Source organism: Kogia breviceps, chromosome 2 (assembly GCF_026419965.1).
Source record: "Kogia breviceps isolate mKogBre1 chromosome 2, mKogBre1 haplotype 1, whole genome shotgun sequence".
NCBI lineage: Eukaryota > Metazoa > Chordata > Mammalia > Artiodactyla > Physeteridae > Kogia > Kogia breviceps.
Window position 1 is genome coordinate 159,044,871 of NC_081311.1, and position 24,253 is coordinate 159,069,123.

The 24,253-nt window shown below is 39.4% G+C and overlaps 1 protein-coding gene across 3 annotated transcripts in view; it reads left to right on the top strand.

The window, feature by feature from the left end:
• The window catches only part of MYO1B (myosin IB), a 183,070-nt gene that overhangs the window by 150,705 nt on the left and 8,112 nt on the right, over positions 1-24,253 (top strand). Inside the window, exons 17-29 of one of the 3 annotated variants that reach the window (XM_059052026.2) lie at positions 308-534; positions 3,012-3,212; positions 4,851-4,944; positions 5,831-5,980; positions 8,437-8,505; positions 9,774-9,860; positions 10,127-10,213; positions 12,034-12,120; positions 15,303-15,377; positions 16,998-17,132; positions 19,035-19,141; positions 22,683-22,815; positions 23,473-23,625. In XM_059052026.2, the coding sequence (XP_058908009.1) occupies positions 308-534; positions 3,012-3,212; positions 4,851-4,944; positions 5,831-5,980; positions 8,437-8,505; positions 9,774-9,860; positions 10,127-10,213; positions 12,034-12,120; positions 15,303-15,377; positions 16,998-17,132; positions 19,035-19,141; positions 22,683-22,815; positions 23,473-23,625 (1,605 nt within the window). The remainder of the gene's footprint in view (positions 1-307; positions 535-3,011; positions 3,213-4,850; positions 4,945-5,830; positions 5,981-8,436; positions 8,506-9,773; positions 9,861-10,126; positions 10,214-12,033; positions 12,121-15,302; positions 15,378-16,997; positions 17,133-19,034; positions 19,142-22,682; positions 22,816-23,472; positions 23,626-24,253) is intronic. The other 2 variants (XM_059052027.2, XM_059052028.2) reach the window with 2 other exon arrangements.

Genomic DNA, 24,253 nt, shown 5'->3' on the forward strand with positions numbered 1-24,253 from the left:
CAAAAATACGCTTGAACACCAAAAAAACCCTAAAGTCCTTTGAAAATGTTATAATAACATTTTTGGAGTTTATTCTTGCAAATCCTGAAGGGTAATAGAATTTATTTTGAACTCTTCTGTGATTTAGACAGATGGAATTTTAACTTGGAGGCTAATTTGGTATTAGAGTGTGACTAACTTGTTGGAGATTTTTTGATGGAGAAAGAAGAGGCTGCAGTATAGATAGTCTCAGGATATTTTTAACAGTTGTTTGGTGTTCTAGCGTGCAGTGTGTCAGCCACTGAGTCCCATGTGCTGCTGCTCATAGGTGCTGTACCAAGTAGAAGGATTTGTGGATAAGAACAACGACCTTCTCTATAGAGACCTGTCCCAAGCCATGTGGAAGGCCGGCCATGCCCTCATCAAGTCTTTGTTCCCCGAAGGGAACCCTGCCAAGATCAACCTAAAAAGGCCTCCTACAGCTGGCTCACAGTTCAAGGCATCGGTGGCCACTCTGATGAAAAACCTACAGACCAAGAATCCAAACTACATTAGGTATTTCTGGCACATAAAATTCTTTGACCATTCGATTATGAAGGCACTCTCAAGGAAGATCATTTACCTGTTTGCTTAAATCTGAGCGTAACCCAAGGAGAGGGATAACTAAAGTACTTAGGGATCAAATAATATGGTGTCTTGGGTTTGCTTAAAAAATACTCCAGTGGCCCCAAAATAGGGAATTTTAAAAAGGGAAAAGAAAGAATTGTGGTGGGGGTTGGGAATAGATACTTAATGAAATTGGGTTGTTGGCACATAGGAGTTCTCAACTTTCTGGTTTTTTGGGGGGTTTTTTTTAATGACAAGTTAAGAAACAAAATGTAAATTTTTTTCTGGTAAGCGTTTTGCATAAACTGTTTTGGTGGATTCATTTTGGATTCTTGTTATATTGACTTGGAGCATTGGAGCAACTGGGGCTTCAGTTGCAGGTCTGGTGTGAGGAAGTATGTGCCTCTTTCTTCCCTGTGAGAGTTCTTGGCCCAGAGAAAGTTTTTTTTTTTTTTTTTTGCTTCTAGGGCATCTTAGTTTTCAAAATTCAGTAAAGACCAACTAGGATTAGAGTTTGTGATGTTTATATTTGGTGAACTAGGTAATAGAAGGTATGTGTCTGATGGGTCAGATTTCATGTGGCAGGTGCACATCCACACATACCTTCTACAGTTGTCTTTGAAAATTCAGTTATGAGGAAGTTAGAGTGAAGAACATTTTTGTGTTTAACTTGGTTGATCTAATATTTATATTCATAACAAATATAAATAGGTGAAATCCCCTGGTTTGATTGCAAACAGGTTAGAACATGTATTAGCTTAAGGATCCTAGTTTCAAAAAAAATTAACCAAGAAACTTTGTGTGATCAGTTGCTTTTGTTATTCTCATTTGAGTAAACTTTTTTTTTTTAACCTTAAGATTCTGTTTTACTGAGGTATAATTTGCATGGAGTGATATGTACAGATCCTAGGTGAATGGCTCCATTGTTTTTTTGCCATTGTATACACTTTGGTAACCACCACTCAGGTCAAAACATGGAACGTTCCCGTCACCCCAGAAAGTTCCTTTATTCCCCTTCCCTTTCAGTGGTTTTAATGTATCTCTAAGAAGTCTTAATTAATAAACTCCAAAGTTGTGAATATATTATTATATATATATTTTTAGAGTCTTCATAGTTTCAGATTTATTTTAAGGTCTATTTTTTACATATAGTTATCCTGTTGTTTTGACACTACATATTGAAAAGAAAAAAATCTCTATTTTCATTCATTTACCCTGATGCCTTTATCGAAAATCAATTGAATGTATGTGTAGGAGTCTAGATCCAGACTCACTAGTTTGTTCCATTGATCTGTTTGTCCTTAAGCCAAAAAGTAGACATTACTTTTATAAATGTAAAAGGAAAACCATAAAAACACCAAGGTCAAACTAGGTAAGATTTAGTTGTCCATATATTACATGTATGTGTGGAATTTGACAGTTGAAGTGAGACAGACATAACCGTAAATGTTAAACAATATATTAATTAGGATATAGAGATTGCTCCAACAAGATCTGGAAATAATAGGGGCTTAAACAAGGTTGACATTTATTTCTTATGTACTTCTAAGTGTATAGACTCCAGGGCTAATAGAGCAACGCCTTCTATGTTGTGGCTCTGCAGTTGCCAGGGTATTTCATCTTATCTATATAGTCAAAGATAGCTCTCCACCACATCAACATTCCTGCCAGCATTTAGCAGAAGAGCAAAGGGAGAACAAGTCCCTTCCTTCTAAGGACACACTGGAAGTAGCAAACATTACTTATGCTCTGGCTAGAATTTTGGTCACATAGCCACACCTACTCGCAAAGGAAGCTGGGAAATGTAGTCTTTCCTTGGGCAGCAAAGTGCCCTATTGAAAAGGAGGGAGATAATAGGGATTTAGTGAGACAGCAGTGTTTTTAACCTTTTCATTGAGGCATGTAATGTATGTACAATACAATACAGTATATAAATCGTAATTGTACAGGTTGTTGAATTACCTATGTATACACCTGTATAGCCTCATCCAAGCCAAGATATAAAACATGTCTGTCAACCCAGAAGGTTCCCTTGTGCCCTTTCCCTGTCGATCTCCAACCCTGCCTCTCCCCAGAGGTAAAGCAATACTGAGTTCTCACTAGGAATTAGTTTTTCTAGAACTTCATATAAATGGAATCATAAAATATGTACTCTTTTACATCAGAGTTCTTTCATTAAACAGAATGTCAGTGATATTTACCCATGTTATTGTACATATTATTCTTTTTTATTGCTGTATCTGCAGTGTAGTTATCTTAAGGTTTTTGTAAAACGATTTGAAATAATTTCAAAAGAAATGACTAGGTTTTCCAAGAATAATAAATAATTATCTCACCATGAAATAATTATATATGATGCTTTGTAAAACATGGACAGATAAATCCGTAAGAGAAGTTTAAAACCTAAAATTTGTGTAATCTTTTAGGTGTATCAAACCGAATGATAAAAAGGCAGCACACATCTTCAACGAGGGTCTAGTATGTCATCAGGTCAGGTATCTGGGTCTGTTGGAGAATGTCCGCGTGAGGAGAGCAGGCTACGCCTTCAGGCAGGCCTATGAACCTTGCTTAGAAAGATACAAAATGCTTTGTAAACAAACATGGCCTCATTGGAAAGGACCAGCAAGGTAAGACATTCATTGATCATATTTAATTATGAAGTTTTAAAGCATACAGATACCATGTTGTTTTCTTCACATGCTGTTTAGGCAAAACAATTCTATGAAAAGTTGGCTGTAACGTCTGTTTTGGACCGTCTTCCAGCAGGATACCACTTTGTGCTAATTCTTATTAATTATAGAAGTCTTGGTTTTCTTTAAGGTTTAAACACGGCTTATCAAATCCACATTTGGAACTTGTATGTCGATAAAACTTCTAAAATATGCCGTGGCAAGTTAGCAGGAGGAGAATTTGTAATTGATAGGTATATTTGTGTAGACTCATACAAGGGTAGAGCTAGAGGCATCTTGGATCACTGCTCTCAGCTCCTCGGGGTTTTTTTTCTGGGGAATTGACCCCAGAGAGAGTGAGTGAAGGGTGAGGGTCCTACTCTTGGACCAAGTCTGTACCAACTGAGAAATAGATACAGGAGCAGATAGGGTTCACAGTGTCAGTGTTATTGTGAGTAAAGCTGGATTGGAGAATATAGCAGAACTTGGGGCCATGTGGCTTTCAGCTCATCTGCCCTAAATTGCATTCATCCATCCAGTCACAGACAGAGTGCTGGACCACTGCAGACTCATCCCATGGAGCAGCCCCTGTGAGCTCTTCACATGCAGAGAGAACTTGTGTGCTGGCAGGGGGGCTGCTGAAGAGCAACCAGGCCTTGTCTGTGCAGTGACCTTTCTTGTGCTCTCACCAGCCCCAGAAGTTGCCCCTTTTCTGCAGGCCACAGAAGCTCTCCCAACTACTACAGCAGGACAGACGTGCCTGTTTTATGGGGATTTTTTTTTCACTGTACTGGTGTTGACTCCACATTGTCGCTGGACCTGGCCTTTCACAGGAACATCAGTAGGATTAGACACTCACCCTGTATTACAAGAAGATAAACTCCAGAATATGGTGTGGTCACTGATGCATAATTCAATACCCAAATAATGCAGGGTCTGGGTACTATTTCATTTCCCACTGCTAATTTCCAGGGTATTATGGTCAGCATCTACTATAATACACAGAACAAGGATTCACTCCCAGCCTGGCATCCAGTCCACATGTTGGTGGGACGAAGTTTAGTACTAAAGACTGACGTTAAATCCACGGTCCAGGATGGAGATGTCAGAGTCAAGTCCAGGCCTTGCTCCCACCCTGTGTTCTTTTGCATCCCATTAGCCTGGCACTTAGCACTCTTGGGACCTGCCCACAATCTGAGTAGCAGGAGCAGTGTTTAAAATGTTTGCAAGAAGTAACTGAGTGGGTTCAAAATAGATGTGAGTTTCTTGCATACCCTTCTGGCCCTGGTTGGTCCATTGTTACAAGTATGTTTGATCCCCTCTGCTAATGAAATCAAGAAATCGTCTTTAATGCCATATTTTCTTAGAATACGTAGTTCTAAACCCAAAATGCTTTTTGAGCATTTACTAGATTTGGTTAAATTTGTGGAATTCACTCTGGAAATTCTTTGATGGAAGGATGCTTACTGAAAGAGCATTTATACTTGGAAATGAAGCTATTTTTTGATTACTGCTGAGAACGTGATACCATGTTTTAAGATAAGATAACCTATTTTCGTAACTCAGAAAATTTGTTGTTTTTATTTATTTTTATAGAGCTGGTGTGGAGGTTTTGTTTAATGAATTGGAGATTCCTGTGGAAGAGTACTCCTTTGGTAGATCAAAGATATTCATTCGAAACCCAAGGACAGTATGTAATCGAAACGTTACACTCTGAATTTGTGTTATAATCATATGTGTTATGTAAATCGATTTGTGTTACAATCATATATGGGCAAATTCTTAAAGGATGTTTAACTTTATAATGTTACCCAAGATGCTACCAAGAATGTCACATTTTTGTGTTTTTCTGCAAATGTCCAAAGGGATGGCTTAATAAGGGATAATGGATGGAAGAACATTTGTATTTTTTATGAAACACCAAAATTTTTGAGCAGATAGATTGTACAGCATTTAAGAAATCATAAAGAAACTGGTAATACAATAAAACCTCCCTAATTCATAAAAATTGGAGGTTACTTCAGTCTGTATTTGTAATATCTGAATTATATAGTAATTTTAGGAAAGTCAGCCCTGCTATTCAGAGGTACAGGAAGGCACCCAAATTAAAAAATTTTTTAAGTTAAAAAGAACACTTAAAATTCTACTTAGTGAAGAACTCCATTGGAGCCTTTTTATAACTGAATAGACTAGCATGAAGTATAATTTCCATAGCAGTTTATTAGAAATTTGGAGAATTAGGAAAGTGTTCAAATCGTCTGAGACAGACCTTGCCATCACCTCCCTTCCAATAATTTCATCCTCACAGATAGTGTGAAGGTATATCTAGAGCTCAGTTCAGCTCTTACATGATTCGTCATAAATTATAAAACACTATACTCTATATTGTGTATCTTGCGTGAATTCATCCCAATAATTTTCTTCTAGACTACTATTCATAATATCTGTAATTAAGGTGTTTTTTTTCCTCCATGTGGTTCACTCCAACATCATGACATTTTATTTCCTGAGAATGATGTTCACATATGCGACGAGTTTTTGGTGGAGTTTTGATAAATCCATCTATTATTTACTAGTTATTCAAATTAGAAGACCTGAGGAAGCAGCGTCTTGAGGACCTGGCCACTCTCATTCAGAAGATTTATCGGGGGTGGAAATGTCGCACACACTTCCTGCTGATGAGAAAAAGCCAAATCGTGATTGCTGCCTGGTACAGGAGATACGCGGTGAGAGCCCCCGACATTTTTGAGCTGTAATCACGATGCTTTTTTTTGCAAATATTTGTTACGTACTTAACTGCGTAGGTATTTTTTTACATACTTCATCCTCCGAATGACCTCGTGAAATGAGTGCTTTTCTGGTCCCTGACTTAGAAAAGTAAGTCATTGAGCTGTTAAGTAACAGCTACTATGAGGCAGAGATGGGGTTTGAATCCAGGACAACATCAGAGCTCAAGTTTAGTTTATCCTGCTGTCTTCCACTGATGGAGATACATGTAGTGGGAGATCTACATCTTGAATTTGGTTATCAGATTGGAAGAGATAATGTCATTTAACCCTTTGAGTATAGTAGGGTCAGTTTTCCCAAATAATTGGCTGTTTTCCATTTATTGTAGGAACACTGAAAATGGCTTTAATTCCAGAAAGCTAATGCCACATTTTAGTAGAATTCTGGGTTTGGGTTAAAGGGTTGGATCTCCTTTAGTCCTCAGATATCTGGCCCTTTGGGAAAAGACTCAAAAATAAAGTATGTTTGTTTAATTGATATGGAATTTCTTTTGGGAATTTTCTTTCTCACTCAATTATAGATGTTTCATTGGAGGCGTAACAGGTTTGAGGGAAACCTGAAGGTTTACCTCTAGGCTAGCTTGAACTTGGCATTGCGTTCTTACAAAATGAATTTATCTCCAGATTTTAAAAAAGTCACCATATGTATCATTAATTTGTGATTCTGAGAGTTAGAATGATAACAAATAATAGCCCAAACTTTAGAGGAAGTATTAATTTTGCTCTAGTGTTATTTCTGTTTCAGACTTTGAACTACACGCAAACCTCAGAGACTTTGTGGGTTTGGTCCTAGACCTCTCCAATAAAGCGACCATTGCAATAAAGCGAGTCACACAAATCTTTTGGTTTCCCAGTGCACATGAAAGTTATGTTTACGCTATACTGTAATCCATTAGGTGTGCAATAACATTATATCTTTAAAAAAATGTACATACCTTAATTTAAAAATATTTCATTGCTAAAAAATGCTAACCATCATTTGACAATGCAGGGTTGCCACAAACCTTCAATTTGTAAAACAAAACAAACCCCGCAATATCTGCAAAGTACAATAAAACAAGGTATGCTTGTAAATACCTCCACCAGTTAACTACAGTTATCCAAGCCAGTGATTTTCCCTTGACCAAATAACCCAAAGATTTTCCGAATGACCATTTCCAGTTACTATTTATCTTAAAATCCATATTCTGTGATATTTCATGGCTCCTTGAGGTGAATTTTAAAGACAGTTATTTTCAAGCCATGTAGGAATTTTAAAAGAAGACATGGAGGTACCAAATGAAGGTCAGAAGTGATGGTCAGATATTGTAGGTACAGTTTAGACCCTACAGCCATGGACTGTCACTCTGTGTGGAATCTTAGAGATTTTCTAGCTCCTCAGTTGACTGATGAAGAGACTGAGGCCCCAAGAAGGTAGTGACTTGTACAGGGTCCCAGGGTTCTCTTTGCCTTTCTCTCTGGCATCCTGTTTTGTTCTGCAGCTCATTTTCTCTGAGCTTCCAGAACATAGCCTAGAGTCCTGGGAGCATCTGTTCCCCCTCAGAGAAAGGGAGCTAGGCGGTCTGCCATTTCCAGGGTCTGAGTCACAGCCTGCCTTCAGTATTTTGTTCGAAAAGCTGTGAAATTTCATCACAAATGCCCACGTTGTAGTGAATATTCCCCACTAAATACAGTAAATGCTCACTTCTCTGGGGATAGTGTTCTAGCAGCCTCCACTCTCCAAGGCATTGGCCCTGGAAGTAAGGGCCTCTGGGCATCAAGCCTGCCGAGCCGACTCTTGGGAAGATCTCACTGGGTCTTCCTTAACCTTCCCCACCTAGAAATAACCTCTGCTGCAGCTGAACATCCTCACGGTTCTATTGAAGGGCTCTATGGCGAGTAGGAGCTCAATAAATAAAGTTCAGTCGATTGATAGGAGTTGACTTAAATTTGTTAGCTGATTTCCCAGCTTGAGACAGTAAAAGCAGCAAACCTAAAAAGAACTGGGGATGTTAGAGGCTGACCCAGTGAGTAGCACGCTAAGAAATGGCACCAAGAAGAGAAAAGGCTTAGGAACAGATGCAGAACTCAGTGTGTATTCATTCATGTGTGTTCACTGGGTATCTGCTGTGTGCTCGACGCTGTATTATAACAACATGACACAAAGAACAGATGTTAATAATGGTGGGTCCTGAGTCATTTAGAAATGAATTATATTTACCATCCTTGAAGCAAACTTTGGATTAATCATAATAATTTTGGATTGTTGGATATTTTGATTTCTGTACTTACTGATTCCCAGAAAGAATATGGGTGATGAAGAGTTCATTGCACTAAGTGAGCAAATTCTCTTTCTCAGTGTGCATGTTATGGATATGTAAACAGAATTGCTGATATCTTCCCCTTTCATCCTACAGCAACAAAAGAGGTATCAACAGATAAAGAGCTCTACCTTGGTAATTCAGTCTTACATCCGGGGTTGGAAGGTGAGTTTAAAAGAAGTGATCCTTATTTATGTGAGGTTTTCATGTTCTTGACAAAGGATGATGTCTCTGGGCTCACCCTGCAGGGGAGGGCTCCTCATCTCCTGCCTACCCTGTAAACAGTCAGATGGAAAAAATAAATATTATGGGCCAAGCTCAGGCCCTACACCATGTCTTGGCTGCTTCCTGCTTTCTTTTCAAGAGCTTTGTTCTCTGAGCAGGAAGTCCTTGAAATAATACCGTACATGATTTCAATATCCTCTTGCCCCCTGTTTGCGAGGGAAGCTGTAGTGCAAAAGACTGTCTCACACTGTTGCCTCCATACCTGTGAGCCCTGCCATGCCTCAGCACCCCAGCACAATGCCTTCCATACCTTCCCTGTGACCATCTTGCAGGCTGCCTCATCTTGATTGAAAGATCCTAATCGCTGGCTGGCCTAGTGCACCCACCACCTGGTCCTGGGTCCTCCCTGCCAAAGTGTGATTTGGTGTCAGCACACTATAGCCCACAAGCCAAATCTTGGTTCAAGAGTCCTGCGGCTTCCATCGCCCTTTGTCTAGGCCTGTGGGCAGCCCGGGTGCTTAGTAGTTGTCCTGTGGCAATTGCCAAATACAAGTCTGAGCACACAGAGTAAGTGAAATTGCTGCCTACAGGTTTTTCTTTGACCTACTACCGAGTCCTGGGTCCAGGCGTCCAGTATAGAGACTTCAGAGGCAGGACTCAGGGTTCACCTCCAAACCGGCTGTCCTCCTGGCCCCCACTAAATCAGTCTCAAGCAACTACTGGAAAGAAACCAGTAGTACTGAACCAGTGAGATAATTTTATTTTATAGCAAGTTTTTAGCCATCTCTTTTGGAAAAAAAAAGTATAGCTACAGTTACTTCCAGACAATAATAATAAAAGTGATCAAGTGGATTTTGGTAGATCATTGGAGATCCACTGACCACCTTCTGAGAATTGTTCCTTCCATCTGCCGTGTCCAGTTTGTATTGCTGTGGTCAGATTTTTTCCTGTCACGTATCAGGGTGTGGGAGGCTGCTGTCTATCTGAGTGGGGCTACACTGTCATGCTTGATAATGTCTTCATTTACCACTTCTCATGGTCCATTTCGGGCTAATAAAGCAACCTTCCCTTTTCTTTTCTTTAAGCTCTTGATTCTTCCCTTGAGAAGGGGGATTATGACTATCTCTTCAGGTAGTTTTTTTCAAGTCACTATGGATGTAGTTTTTTGGTGTTAATTTTCTATCTTTCTGGGTCATTCTGTGCTTTAGGCCCGAAAAATCCTGCGGGAACTGAAGCATCAGAAGCGCTGTGAGGAAGCAGCCACCACCATTGCAGCGTATTGGCATGGCACCCAGGTAGGCCAGAGACGCCCAGGAAGGCAGCGGGTCAGGAGTGATGTGTGGAGCAGCGGACCCTCCCATTCGGGATTCACTGGCTTAAGCTCCTGAGCACGTGTTTGCCTCTTGCTCTTTCCAACGTTTCGGTGTGGGGTGGTGGCACACGCTTTTGTGTTTACTGTTTGATGGTGACTGGTGTCTCTCTTCCTCTTTCTCCGTTGGGAATCAGCAGTAACCTTTCTTGCCTTAAACTTTTCTGTAACTCCTTTTCAAATGCATCACAGGCGCGAAGGGAACTGAGCCGGCTGAAGGCGGAGGCTAGGAATAAACATGCTATTGCAGTTATTTGGGCTTACTGGCTTGGATCTAAGGTACTTGAAATGCACATCCCATCACTCCCATCCTGGAATCCGCAATAATCAATCCATATCTCTAGCATCTCAGGGGATGAAGACCCATAGTTAACAGTGGCTCACACTGGCGCATGTCCTAGTAGCCAGATTTAATAACCCTGGAGATGTTCGTGCCAAGAGAGCACATTAGAAAGCTTAAGCATGCGTAGGCAAAACAGACTAATTAATTGCTTACTAATGAGGTACTAGCATAGTTGCCCTTTTTTTTAAACTCTCGAGTAACATGCATGTTTCATTTTGGGGGGTCTTTTGTTTGTTTTTTTTACCCCCCTAATGTATCCTGGCAGTTTTCTGAAGGTGTTTTTGTGCGCGACAGGGGCATGATGGGAATGTTAAAGTTTGGGTTTCAATTGGTCTTCTGCAACATGTTAATAATAGAAACACCTTTAACGCATGCTCGACAAAGATATTAATCCATGAATGAAATTGTTTTTTAGGCTCACTGTGGCAGCTGTTGATTATTATAAGCAAAATATTATATGTGCAAAGAAGTATCATCTGTGATTTAGCAGAAAGCTATGTTCATGCAAAGCTAGCTGTAATTGCCCCTGAAGAATCCCAGGAATTTCGGCATCAGCTGTTTGTGTTCAGAAACAAAGGCCTCCTGAAATACTCTGACTAATCCCCAGGCAGAGTCGTGGGCTCTGTGAACGAATGTTTCACATATCCCAAGGGAGGGAGCATTTTAGATGTTTTTGTTACTTAGAAAATCAAAGATCATCTCTGCTAAACATGTGTATCCCAGTTAGAACCTCAAATATCGTTAGTCCTGTGTTTTTAAGTCTACCTTGTCAACATTATAAACCCGTCTTGTGAGAAAAATGAGAAAAGTCAACACTTGCCTGCATAAAGATGTTAACTTGCCACAAACTAACCAAAGTTGTTCATTTGTGTTCTCCCCTGAAAAATCTGCATGGAACAAATGAGTTCCCTTTTATAAACTGAGGGAACTGTCTTAGCAGACGCAGAGGGACTCCTAGACAATTACTCTGGGATTTCTCCACTGAATGAGAGAAATCCGTTTCCCAGTCTGAGTACTGTAATGTAATGAAACGTTAGTGCCTGTCTGTTCCTGTCTTTTAAAATAGCATGCCTCAGATTGATTTTTCCCTAAGATTAATTTTTAAACCTATGAGTTATTTCACTTTTTTATCTTGCTTCCACATATTTCACTGTTTAGGGCCTTCCCTGATATTGACTTTTGATACATGCTACTTCCAATTTTCCAACTGGAAAAAATTGGGGGTTTTGTTGTTTTTGTTTGAAACTTCAGAGAAGCAGCCTTTATTCCTTCCAGTTTTCTAAATGGTTGTTCACAAGAGTTGTCTTTTTATAAGTCCAAATGAATGAACTCAGGAATTCACAGCCTCTTTAGCCCCCTGGGCTGGCAGCAAAGGGAAGTCTATGCAAATCATTAGGTGCCAGTCACAGATCTAAGGCTTTGATGAGGGAGGGGAGTGAGAGAGTGTGGAGAAGGGAGTGAAGAGGGAGAGAGAGTGGGGGAGAGAAAAGGAACAGAATGGAAGTAAGGGGGAGGGCAGGGGAGTGCTTCCCTCAGGTACCCTCCTCTGGGGCAGAGTCTCAATGCGCTGAAAATACAAGGGACTATGCTAGCCTGACACTGATGCTTTGGGTTTAAATGATGGTGCACCATTTCTCTTTCATTCTGAAATCCTGATACATAAATTGGCTCTTCTGTTTGGTGGGGTGTCTTTTTCTGGTCATTTGTGCTGTCTGCATTGGGCTGTCTCTTTTATTTACCATCTAAAACATTCTAGGCTCGAAGGGAATTGAAACGCTTGAAGGAGGAGGCTAGGCGTAAGCATGCAGTTGCTGTCATTTGGGCTTACTGGCTTGGACTGAAGGTACTTCCTCAACCTCTTCTTTCTGTCCACGGTGAACTCAGTGAAGCCTAGCACCTACTAACTCTGACCAAACGATTGATTATGCTTGCTGATGGTCTGCACAGTCTTTTACAATGTCATCTTGTCTAATTTGGTTTCCTTTTGAGAACAAACCTGTACACTAAAATTGTCTGATTTTATTGCATTGTCTTCCTTTAAATAATAAGTTTAAAGTAATAACCTATTACTTTAAGTTGTAATGTAGCATATTTTATTCTTTGTTATCCAAGTTCTGTTTAATGTTCTCTTTATGAGGATGAAGATTTTTTTTTTTCATTTATGAGAGAGAGTTACAGCAGTTGAGCTGAAAAGCTGACCTACCATTGCAGTGACCAGCCTGGGGATATTGGGCTTTTGTTTCCCTTTACCCATCTATTCTGTCCCATTGAAGGCTCCTGGAGCAGAGCTTTCTTCAAAGTGCCCATTGTTCTAATTGTTTAGCATAGAAACGGAAGAGTTTTGCATAAATGTACAGATTTTGACAAATAAGACCAGCAGTAGATCATTCAGGTTAAAGAGAACTTTAGATTCAAATGCCCTCTAGTTTAGGGCCGGGTTTATTTTAAAGCAATACTTCCTACTTGAGGTAAGCTTGCATGTTAGTTAATATGACTCTGAGCTCTGGAAAACCTTGAGAATGACCTTTAGGCAATATAAGGATTTTGTCTTCCTAATATTCAGTAACTCCTCACTGTAGGGAGCCAGCCATATTGTCATTTTGGGATAATTGGGCCCTTTTTTGACATTTCCTCTTTGTTATTTTTACTATAATACTATAATAATTCATTTTTTCTGAATATTTGAATATTCTCCAGGAAACCATTGACTCTGAACCTGAACTGTTTTAGCAGTATCTGTAAACTCTGCTTTGAACAATCTGCATTTTTCCCTGAAAGTTTAGCCTATAAACTTTTAGTAAATTAACTTTTATTATAATGAATATTCATCAAGTAATTTTTGAGGTAAATAAGTAACTTAAATATGAATTTAAGATGTTCTATTTCAAGAATTCTGAACAAGTTCTGTTACTACTTTTTTAAAGTTAAAACGGAGGATTTTATTTCCCATTTTATTCACATTCTAATTTTCATAAAAGGAAGGAACAAACAGCATTGAGTCAGGATTTTTACTCTCTATAATGATTTCTACCAGCAACATCATGCTTATCTTCAGTTTTCTGGATTTAACTAATTGCGTATGATTTTAGAAGTACTTTTATGTTAGAGTGTATGCTAGCATCCTATAAACCAAATTCAGTTCACAGGTGAATACTGTTTTAGCTGAAGTTAACTGGGCTTACTCTAGAGACATAACTGTCCTTTTTTTTTTCCACTTTCCACAAAACAGGAGTACCTTAATATGTTACCATTATTTTTATAAGATTAAACAGCTTTGAAGTCCAAGAATGTAATAATTTTGTATTTTTTTTAAAAGAAGTATGTTGATATGAACAGTAATTTTGCCCTTTTAAATGATTTGATTCTTGTGGAATTGATTACAAAGTTCAGTGGACCCTTTTTAAGACCCCGGGGCCCATGAAGGGAACCCATTCTATATGCCAGCATGTTGTCACCAGGCCTCTTCTGTGTGTAGCTGTTTTTCAGGAGAAAGGGCCTGTCCTGTGAGTATCAAAAAGAATGTTGCATTGAGCTCAGTTACAATGAAATTCAAGTAAATATAGGACTTCTAGTATATTTCTAAGGATTCATTTTCATGAAACTCACTTTAACTTCTCTGCTTTTGTACACTCTTAAAATTTCAGGAGCTAATTAATAGGTATCATTTTTCTTCTTGTTCCTTCTAACCTTGTAATTGAGATTTGAAATAGTTATAGACAACTCCATGGCTAAAAGAGAAATGATAATCAGTAACATAAGATATGAATTAAAGGAAGGAACTGCCTATGTGGTGTATGGGAGAATTTTTAAACCTTAAGAATCCACAGGTGTAGAGAATAGGTCTGGTGCTCAAATGCCCAGAGGTACCAGGCAGGTCACATGGACGAGGGAAGTAGCAGATGGAAGGTAGGGTAGGAAGGGCGGGCCTCCTGCGGTTTAGAGGGTACAGCTCTCTTCCAAAGGCAGCAACTGCTGCTCTGGTCCACTCAGTCCTTGTCACTTGGGAATAGGACTCACTGTTGCTAGATCTTATAAAATTGTAAGAGAACCCTGCAGCCTGAATTCCTGTGTGAAGTTCTTAATTTTAAAATGTACATATAAAACATTTTTCGACAAACAATTTGGTTACTAGTTTGCTAGTTTACCCCCCCTAACGTAGAAATATTTTGAACGTGTGCAATTGAACCCAGAAAGCTAAAGATATAAGAAAAACATATATGATGTCTGAATTATTCAAGTAGGCTAATATTTTGCTAAATTCTAACTCTCCCATTTATAACTGAATGTTGATAAACATTTTAAATGTTTTCCCCCTCAGTTTCCAAATTTAGCTATCATTCATTCATTTAACAAACACCTCAGTTATTTTATTTGTTAGACGCTAGTTACAAGGTAAATACGACAATATAGCAAGGAAGAAATGGTAAACTAAAACTGTAATGATGTCTTAAGTGCTGTGATTAGTATTAGTAGACAGTTTGATGAGAGTAGGGGTAAGAAAAAATGTAATGCAATTAAATGGGAGATAATGATCATTCAAAAGCTTCCTTTTAAATTCTTAATTTTTAGTCACATTCACTTCTCAGTATGCAGCACTAAAGTCCTGTCTTCATATGCAAGGCTTTTGGAAACTGCCATATATTTCTTCAGGCATTTTTTTGCCTTCTAAGAACAATGTGAAGTGAAAATTACCTTATATAATTTTTTCTGGAATGTATTTTGATTTGTGATGGGTTTGCAGCTATGCCTATAAAGCGTTTCTCATCAGATTGTCAGGCTCTTTAAAAACTAGTTAAGAGGATTAAAAACATCAGAACATTCTGGTATTATCTTGCATCTCTGAATTTCTTTTTCTCCAATTTAAAACCCACTGTCTCAGTATGCCTTAATTATTTTACTGTATCCAGAAAGACACTCATAAATTTACTTGTTCCATCTATGTTCGATTTTAGTAGAGGTGTATCACCTTTATGGGCATCTGCTGGCCGCGCATTAACCTCTGTATTCTGCTGCTTCTTTTTAAAGGTCCGCAGGGAGTACAGGAAATTCTTCAGAGCCAATGCTGGAAAGAAAATTTATGAATTTACACTTCAGAGAATTGTAAGTTTATACTTTACATATGGCTAATTAGCATTATTGCATTAACTAGTTAATAGCACCAACTCAGTAATATGTGACTTATTTGGTAACAAATCATAACTGTGCCACTGAGAGTTTATGACCTTTTTTATCATCGGTTCTAAAATTCAAGTAGAATTGTGTCAGAAAGAGGCCTGTACGTGATTAATCAAATATTCTTCTTCTTTGACAGAGAGAACATACTTCGGGGAAAGTGAACCCAAGAAAGCCAGGTGTCTTAGTTCAGGCTGCTATAACAAAAATGCCATAGACTGTGTGCCTTAAACAATAAACATTTATTTCTCACAGTACTGGAGGCTGGACAGCCCAAGATCAGGGTGCTAGCATGGACTGGTTCTGGTGAGGGCCTCTTCCTGGTCTCCTCACATGACAAAGAGAAAGAGAAGCAAACTCTTTTCCTGTCTCTTCTTATAAGGGCACTAATCCCATCTAGGAAGCTCTGCCCTTATGACCTCCTCTCATCCTCATTATCTCTCCAAGGCCCCACCTCCTAACACTATCCCTTTGGGGGTTAGGGTTTCAGCATAGGAATTTGAGGGGAATGCCAAGAGCTTGCCCTGCTAAACTGCCACGCCCCGCCACAAAGTAAGGTTGGCAAACAAGCTAGTGGGTGGAGGGGTGAGGGAGCGCAAGGCTATGCCCCTCTCCCGGGATGGATTCTAAAGTTCCCTTCCATCTTTCCAAGGAGTAGATGTAGTGGTGAAGAGCGCAAACTCTGGAGACAGCTTACTCCACCACTCACAGATTTGCGAGCCTCATTTTGTCATCTATAGAATGGGGATAAGAATAGCATTAAACTTGTAGAGGTATGGTAAGGATTAAGATGAAGTAACACTGTAAAGCTCCCACAGTGCCTGGCCCATATTAAGTGCTCTAGAGCAGGGGTCCCCAACCCCCAGGCCGCCGACTGGTACTGGTCTGAGGCCTGTTAGGAACCGAGCTGCACAGCAGGTGAGCAGCAAGCAAAGGAGCAAAGCTTCACCTGCCGCCCCCCATGGCTTGCATTACTGCCTGAACCATCCCCCTCCTCTGTGGAAAAACAGTCTTCCACAAAACCAGTCCCTGGTGCCAAACAGGTTGGGGACTGCTGCTCTAGAGCAGTGCTGTCCAGTAGAACTTTCTGCGGTGACAAAAATGTTCTGTACCTTTGCTGTTCAGTAGAGTAGCCGCTAGCCACGTGTGGCTAGTGAGCACTTGAAATGTAACTAATGTGACTGATGAACTGGAGTTTTAGTTTTTTTAATTACGTAAAATTTAAGTATAAATAGCCACCTGTGCCTAGTGGCTACCCGTTAAACACTGCAGCTCTCTAGTGTTGACTGGTTTTAGTATTAATGTTAATATTAAAATTAGTATGCACGTTAGTATTCTTCTTTTCTCTTAACCATTTGGTGGAGCTCAGATTTCTCCAACCAATGCGAAGAGTGGAATAGAGACTTTCCAGAAGAGTTACAAAGTCTTATGGACTAAAACTTGGTAAATTCCACTAAAGACTGGTTTCTTTGAGTCTGGTTTATGTCAAACAGTGTTTTTTTCTGGTGTATTTTACTCATCTGGTATTTTCTGTCAAACCCAACACAGGTGCAAAAATACTTCTTGGAAATGAAAAATAAGGTGCCTTCCTTATCTCCGATAGATAAGAATTGGCCATCAAGACCTTACCTATTCTTGGATTCTACTCACAAGGAGCTAAAAAGGATTTTCCACTTGTGGAGGGTAAAAAATGTCTTGCTATGTTTTTTCAGAGACTTCTTATCATATATTTCGAGTGTTTGAGGAGTGTTACGTAAAAGCAGAATTTTCCTCTAGCCTCAAGGAGAATTAGTTGAGGAAGTTGGTGTTTTTGAAGCGGGCAGCGTGCTTGGCTTTCTGTGAGAATTCCTAGACCCCAGGTGCCCCTGTGGCATCGTCTCTCATCCGCGGTTGGGAAGGAAAGAGCAGGGCTGCATTGTCTTTCCCCGTCCAGATTCCAGTTGCTTTCAAGTAGTTGAGTTTTTTGTTTTCATGTTTGTTTTCATCTTTAGTTGAAGAAATATTTGCTGGAGGTAGAAGTAATAAAATTCGAACATCTTCATGTGAGTAGTAAAGTCTCGAAAATTGTATGAGTTTACTTTCTACGTAGACATACATAGACGCACATGAGAACACACACATTTTAACGGACTGAGGGGAAGAAGCTCTAAAGTCACCCAAAGGGGACATTAAAGAGATTAAAATTTCCCTACCTGAGTGAAAGGAAAGCTGAAAATCTACTTGATTTGGCCTTCTATTTCGGCTCACTTAGTTTTATATGAGAGCATAACATGTAATTTAGGTGGTGCTCTGTGTGGAATACATGGGGTACTTGTACAGAGGTTGACTTCATTACCATAACTTAGTTGATATATGGAATGCTAAATATATGTCATTCAGATAGAATGAAATCATTAGGTTGAAGGGCTTGTATTTAGTTAAGTGAACGATTGATGGATACGTCTTCTGGGAAACTTTCCTGCCCAGTACTATGGACTTCTTCTTAACTGAATCAATTATGTATAGAGAGACATTATCACTGATCAGTGATACCAGCACAGCATATAGAACTGGATTCTGAGTTCTGTTCCCTAACTTAGTGAGTCAATTTGGCAAGATTCGCCAATGTCGTCAATGTTCATCTCCCCCCTTTGAGTCTGATATAGAAACTATTTTCAGAAGTAATGATGGGGAGCTTCTCATGCTGGGGGTCTGCTCTGCCTGTCCTTTCCCCCAGCTCCTGAGCCTTGCCTTTACCTCCGTTGAACTGCGGGTGGAGAGTGAGAGGGATGAGAAATAATTAACAATTAATTCTTAATTGTTACCACCAAGTGTGGGCAGCAATGCTAACATTCCTTTATATGATTATGTGGGTGGTTCTCAACCACCCCTGAACTGAATCTCTTAGAGAGTTCATCTAAAGAACCTGGCCCTGCCCCTCCCACCACCCCCATCTCCTTTCAGTGCAATCTCAGAATCGAGCGAAGGGAAGATTTCTCAGGTCCCGTGTCCACGTTATAAAATGGTAATGGAGGATTCAGAACAGTGCTTTTCCAACTGTAGGTGATAGCATATTTGTGGGTCATGACATCAATTTAGTTGATTACTACCAGCATTTTAAAATGAAATAAAGTACAATAGAAAATAACAGGATATACGACATCGTAGAAAGGATAAGTATTGTTTTGTGAAGGTTTTGTGTAAGTTGTCTATATGTGTGTCTATAAATACGTGCACTGGGTTGTGATGTACCATGTTTTCCTTACTGTGAGTCTCTGAAAGAGTACGATAGCTCAGGACTGTGGAAGTCCAAGGGCTGACGTCATAGTGGAAGGAAACGGTACTCCCGGGGGACCCAGGCCAGATGTTTTGAAATAGCATCGCAAGTTCTGCCATACAAACAGTAGTTTTTATGACATTTTCCAAGACCAACCTTTTAAAGCTCAGGAAGGAAAAATTTCTCTTGGCCTCTTAAATGAATATTTCATATACATTTACGATTATTCTTACTGCTGTTAAATTGGCTTAGCATATTTAAGGATGAGTAATGATTTATTTATATAAGTGATGTCCTTTTTTTTTTTTTCTTCTTTTCATATCTCACAGTGTAAAAAATACAGGGACCAATTCACAGACCAACAGAAACTTATTTATGAAGAGAAATTAGAAGCCAGTGAACTCTTCAAAGACAAGAAGGCTTTATACCCATCTAGGTATTATGGCTTTGCTTTACCCATAAAAGTCAATATTTTTTTAAAAAGTTTCTCAAATATATTCATAGGCATTTTCTAGTGGGTTTTGATTTTGGTAATACACAGATTTTTAATTTCATGAATTATTTTAGGATCAGCTGGATATGAATGTAACACATTTGAGCAAGGGCTTCCATAGTATACTTAGAGAAATGAGATCACATTTGTTGGTTTTACTCTATTGGCATTACCTGAACACTTCCTAAATAATTAGAAGTTGTCATTTAAAATAAAAATTGTCTAGGCTGTTAAGATAAATTCACATTGTAAATTCCCATTCGTTTTCTATAGTTTTTGGACACTAGCTGGTTTCTGATGGCAATCTACTGTAATCACCATTCCAATCTTCCTGCTTTAACAAGCTGGGTCAGAATCTCATTTGTAAGATAAATGAAGAACCACCCGGTCTGTCGCTTTCTGAGTGTTGCCTAGGCACTGGCCTGCGGTGGCCCTTTGGTGGGCTAACTTATTGGCCGTGAGTTCACTGGCCTCTGCAGCAAGTTCAGTTCCTTTATTGTAGACGCCAAGTACTCAGTAAAAGAAGGAACACCAACTGCAAGTTTGCCAAGTGAAGTTCTTGGTAAAAACTGCTTATCAGAATATTCTTAACATCTCCCAAGTTCATCATTTCCCCCCTAGAGTTCCTATCCCCTTTACATCTGGTGTTTCTAAAAAAGTATATTGTACAATTTCAAGCCAAATCTGTAACAACTTTTAGCTTTTCCCAAAGAATGTCTTAGAAATAAAAATACATTATATGCTAAGTATATTCACACGTACCGCATGTGGTGTGTGTGTATTCTCTACGTCTACACGTATTTGAAAGCTCTTCTTCTTAAAGGATTAAATGAACGTAAGTTGCCAAACTCATTTGCTTCAGATATATATATATTTTTTTTTTTTTTTTTTTTTTTTGTGGTACGCGGGCCTCTCACTGTTGTGGCCTCTCCCGTTGCGGGGCACAGGCTCCGGACGCGCAGGCTCAGCAGCCGTGGCTCACGGGCCCAGCCGCTCCGCGGCATGTGGGATCTTCCCGGACCGGGGCACGAACCCATATCCCCTGCATCGGCAGGCGGATTCCCAACCACTGCGCCACCAGGGAAGCCCCTGCTTCAGATATTTTAAATGGCACAGCTTCCTTGGTCAGCTGACTTGGCTGCTTGGGGGGGTGTACACTCCCCTCAATCAAACACAGCGTCTACATCCAACATTATTCAAAGTGCCTGCTCTGTAAAGCATATTCGAACAGGTAGATTGTCTATATTCTTTCTCCACCAACTTAATTCATTCAACTTTTTCTTTATATGTCTTTAAATTTTAGAATGACCTTCTTAATTAACATTCCCCGTGGATGACTCTTTAGAAACTGGAAGGAGAAAATACGCATTTTTGAAGAAACAAATTCAAAGACTGTTAGCACTTTGTATTATTAAAAATGTGTTTGAATATGAACAACAACCAAAAAATGTTAATATCAAGCCAAGTCCTCTTGGGTAGTTTTATTAGTTTTCAGGGATGGTAGCGTGCTTACCCTCTAGCATTGAGAGAGGTCGAATCGTTTACCCTCCCACCGCTGTGTGAAGTGGCAGCCCTTTGCTGTCCTGGGAGCTGTGAAACACTGACCACCTACGTGGATTTTCTTCCCTGATCCTCCACACACAACACAAGCATTTAAAGTTGTATTTGCAAATTGCCAGAACTTTATAGCTCAAAATGAAGCCGTAGGGGCTTCCCTGGTGGCGCAGTGGTTGAGAATCCGCCTGCCGATGCAGGGGACACGGGTTCGTGCCCCGGTCCGGGAAGATCCCACATGCTGCAGAGCAGCTGGACCCGTGAGCCATGGCCTCTGAGCCTGCGCGTCCGGAGCCTGCGCTCCGCAATGGGAGAGGCCACAACAGTGAGAGGCCCGCGTACCACAAAAAAAAAAAAAAAAAAAAAAAAATGAAGCCGTGGTTTTTCCTTGACATCTTTGAAGAAGCCTCCCTGTCACCCCACAGGTCTCTAGGGAAAGCCACCTTGGTGCTGTGTGCATGATTATGCCTCTTGCAAGAAGTAGTTTGGAAGAAAACTGCTCTGATTCTGAATGTTTACCTTGGCCACCTCTGTCCATTTAGGGGCATAGCCTAAGAGGAAAGGCCCGATTTTTCTTTCATATATGGCCTACTTAGAGCCAGAGTTACATGGTAATATTAAGTGCTCTGCAGTTTTCTTCTCAAGTGGTTGCTCTGGATCTGTTCTTCCCCAGAAGGCCTACTGATTTCCTTACTCTCTGTGAGAAAGTGAATATTTTCTCTGGAGCAGGTGATCGTAATGATTTGTGCCCTTTTTACCATTGCTACCTATTGTTTAAAGATATGAATGAATCCTGTGTAGGCAGCTGTTAACCTTATAATAACAGATTAAAAGGAATGACCTATTCTTTCCTGTGAGTCCATGCACACAGGTCTTGGCTGTCCTACTTGTGAGTGGTTTCTTTCTTGGTTGTTGCATGTGGTAAGATTTTTATCAAAGTCTTAACAACCAATGCCATGATCACATCGAAAATATATTTGAGGTGATTCCTCATTGTAGTTTTGATTTGCATTTCTCTAATGCTGGAGAGGGTGTGGAAAAAAGGGAACCCTCTTGCACTGTTGGTGGGGATGTAAATGGATACAACCACTCTGGAGAACAGTATGGAGTTTTCTTAAAAAACTAAAAATAGAACTACCATACGACCCAGCAATCCCACTACTGGGCATATACCCTGAGAAAACCATCATTCAAAAAGAGTCATGTACCACAATGTTCATTGCAACACTGTTTACAATAGCCAAAACATGGAAGCAACCTAAGTGTCCCATCGACAGATGAATGGATAAAGAAGATGTGGTACATATATACAATGGAATATTACTCAGCCATAAAAAGGAATGAAACTGAATTATTCGTAGTGAGGTAGATGGACCTAGAGTCTGTTATACAGAGTGAAGTAAGTCAGAAAGAGAAAAATACCGTATGCTAACACATATGGAATCCAAAACAACAAAAAAAAAAATTGGTTCTGATGAACCTAGGGGCAGGACAGGAATAAAGACACAGACGTAGAGAACGGACTTCAGGACACAGGGAGGGGGCAGGGTAAACTGGGACGAAGTGAGAGAGTAGCATTGACATAGACACACCACCAAATGTAAAATAGATAGTTAGTGGGAAGCAGCTGCATCGCATGGGGAGATCAGCTCGGTGCTTTGTGACCATCTAGAGCAGTGGGATAAGGAGGGTGGTAGGGAGATGCAAGAGGGGGGGATATACGGATATATGTATACATATAGCTGATTCACTTGAAACTAACACAACATTGTAAAGCAATTATACTCCAATAAAGATGTTTAAAAAAAGAAAAAAATATATATATATATATATTTGAAATTTGAATTTCAAAATCAACTGACCTGTTACCTTTTTCTAGTAGTACTTCCATGTGAAACCATTTCTTACGTGAGGAACTTTTTTCCTTTAGTGTTGGGCAGCCATTCCAAGGGCCTTACCTAGAAATCAACAAGAATCCCAAGTATAAGAAACTCAAAGATGCCATTGAAGAAAAGATTATCATTGCTGAAGTGGTGAACAAAATTAACCGTGCTAATGGGAAGGTAAAAACGCTAACCCTGAATACCTGTAAGAAATGTTTTCAGTTGGGACAGTTTTCTGAATGTTAAAATTTGCATTTCGGAAATAGACTCACAGACATAGAAAACAAATTTATGGTTACCAAAAGGGAAAGGAGTGGGGAGGGGTAAATTAGGAATTTGGGGTTAACAGATACACACTATTAAATGTAAAATAGATAAACAATAAGGTCCTACTGTATAGCTCAGGGAACTATATTCAGTATCTTGTGATAATCTATAACAGAAAAGAATCTAAAATATATATATGTGTGTGTGTGTGTGTGTGTGTATGTATAACTGAATCACTTTGCTGTATGCTGAAACTGATACAACATTGTAAATCAACTACACTTCAAAACAATTTGCATTTCATATACTCCACAGAGTACTGTGAATGGAGCTGTTTTCTCTTACCTTTAGGCTTAGGTGGAATTTTGCTTGTTCTCTGAAATTTTTGTGAGTTAAAATAGATTATCTGTGTTCTTTAGTGTGTTCTCGTTTACGTAGGTGTGCATGCTGCAAAATATTAGAATAATATTTTCTACATTTCTACAAGTAACAATGCTTTAAACTCATGAACTCTTTGGGGGGATTTTTGATCATTGGTTTTACATCCTTTTTTGTTTTGGTTTCTTGTAGAGTACATCCCGGATTTTCCTCTTAACAAATAATAATCTCCTTCTTGCTGATCAAAAGTCTGGACAGATCAAGTCAGAGGTTCCCCTGGTGGATGTAACCAAAGTATCGATGAGCTCACAAAATGATGGCTTCTTTGCCATCCACCTCAAAGAGGTAAAGCTTTAACTATTGATTTGACTGAAAGATTTCTGCATTGGTCCAAACTCTTAGACACTGATCTAAAATTTTCCACCTGTGAATAATCCTATTACTTGAAGTTTATATATTCTTCTAACCGACCTGAAAATTTGGTCTATATTCCCTCATGTAAAATCTCAGCCTTGGTTTTTCAGTAACTGAATAAGATTAATGACTCTTTTTGACTCGTTCACTTGAGTTCTCATTTCACTGAGTAGCTTTTTGTTTACACCCACCATGATGTGCCTTATTTTGAGACTAATTTCTAGAAATATCAAGACATTCAAAATTATACTTCCTTCTGTTGTTTCTTCTATCTATTAGTAAATGTCTTCTTGTTCATCATTAATTTGGGGGGTTTTAATTAAAGGATGCAACTATAATAAAACAACTGCCTAGTAATTTTGACCTAAAGATTTTTTAATGTCAGCTTAACTAAGACCTACTGGCTTGAACTGAGTGGTTAAGAGTGTAGGCTCTGGTATTGGTGTCACTAACTTTACAGTGACCTTGGCCAAGTCATTTAACTTTAATATGCCTACCTAATTTTCCTTTTCTTAAAATAGGGAAAATATTAGTACCTACTTCATAGTGTTGTTCTAAG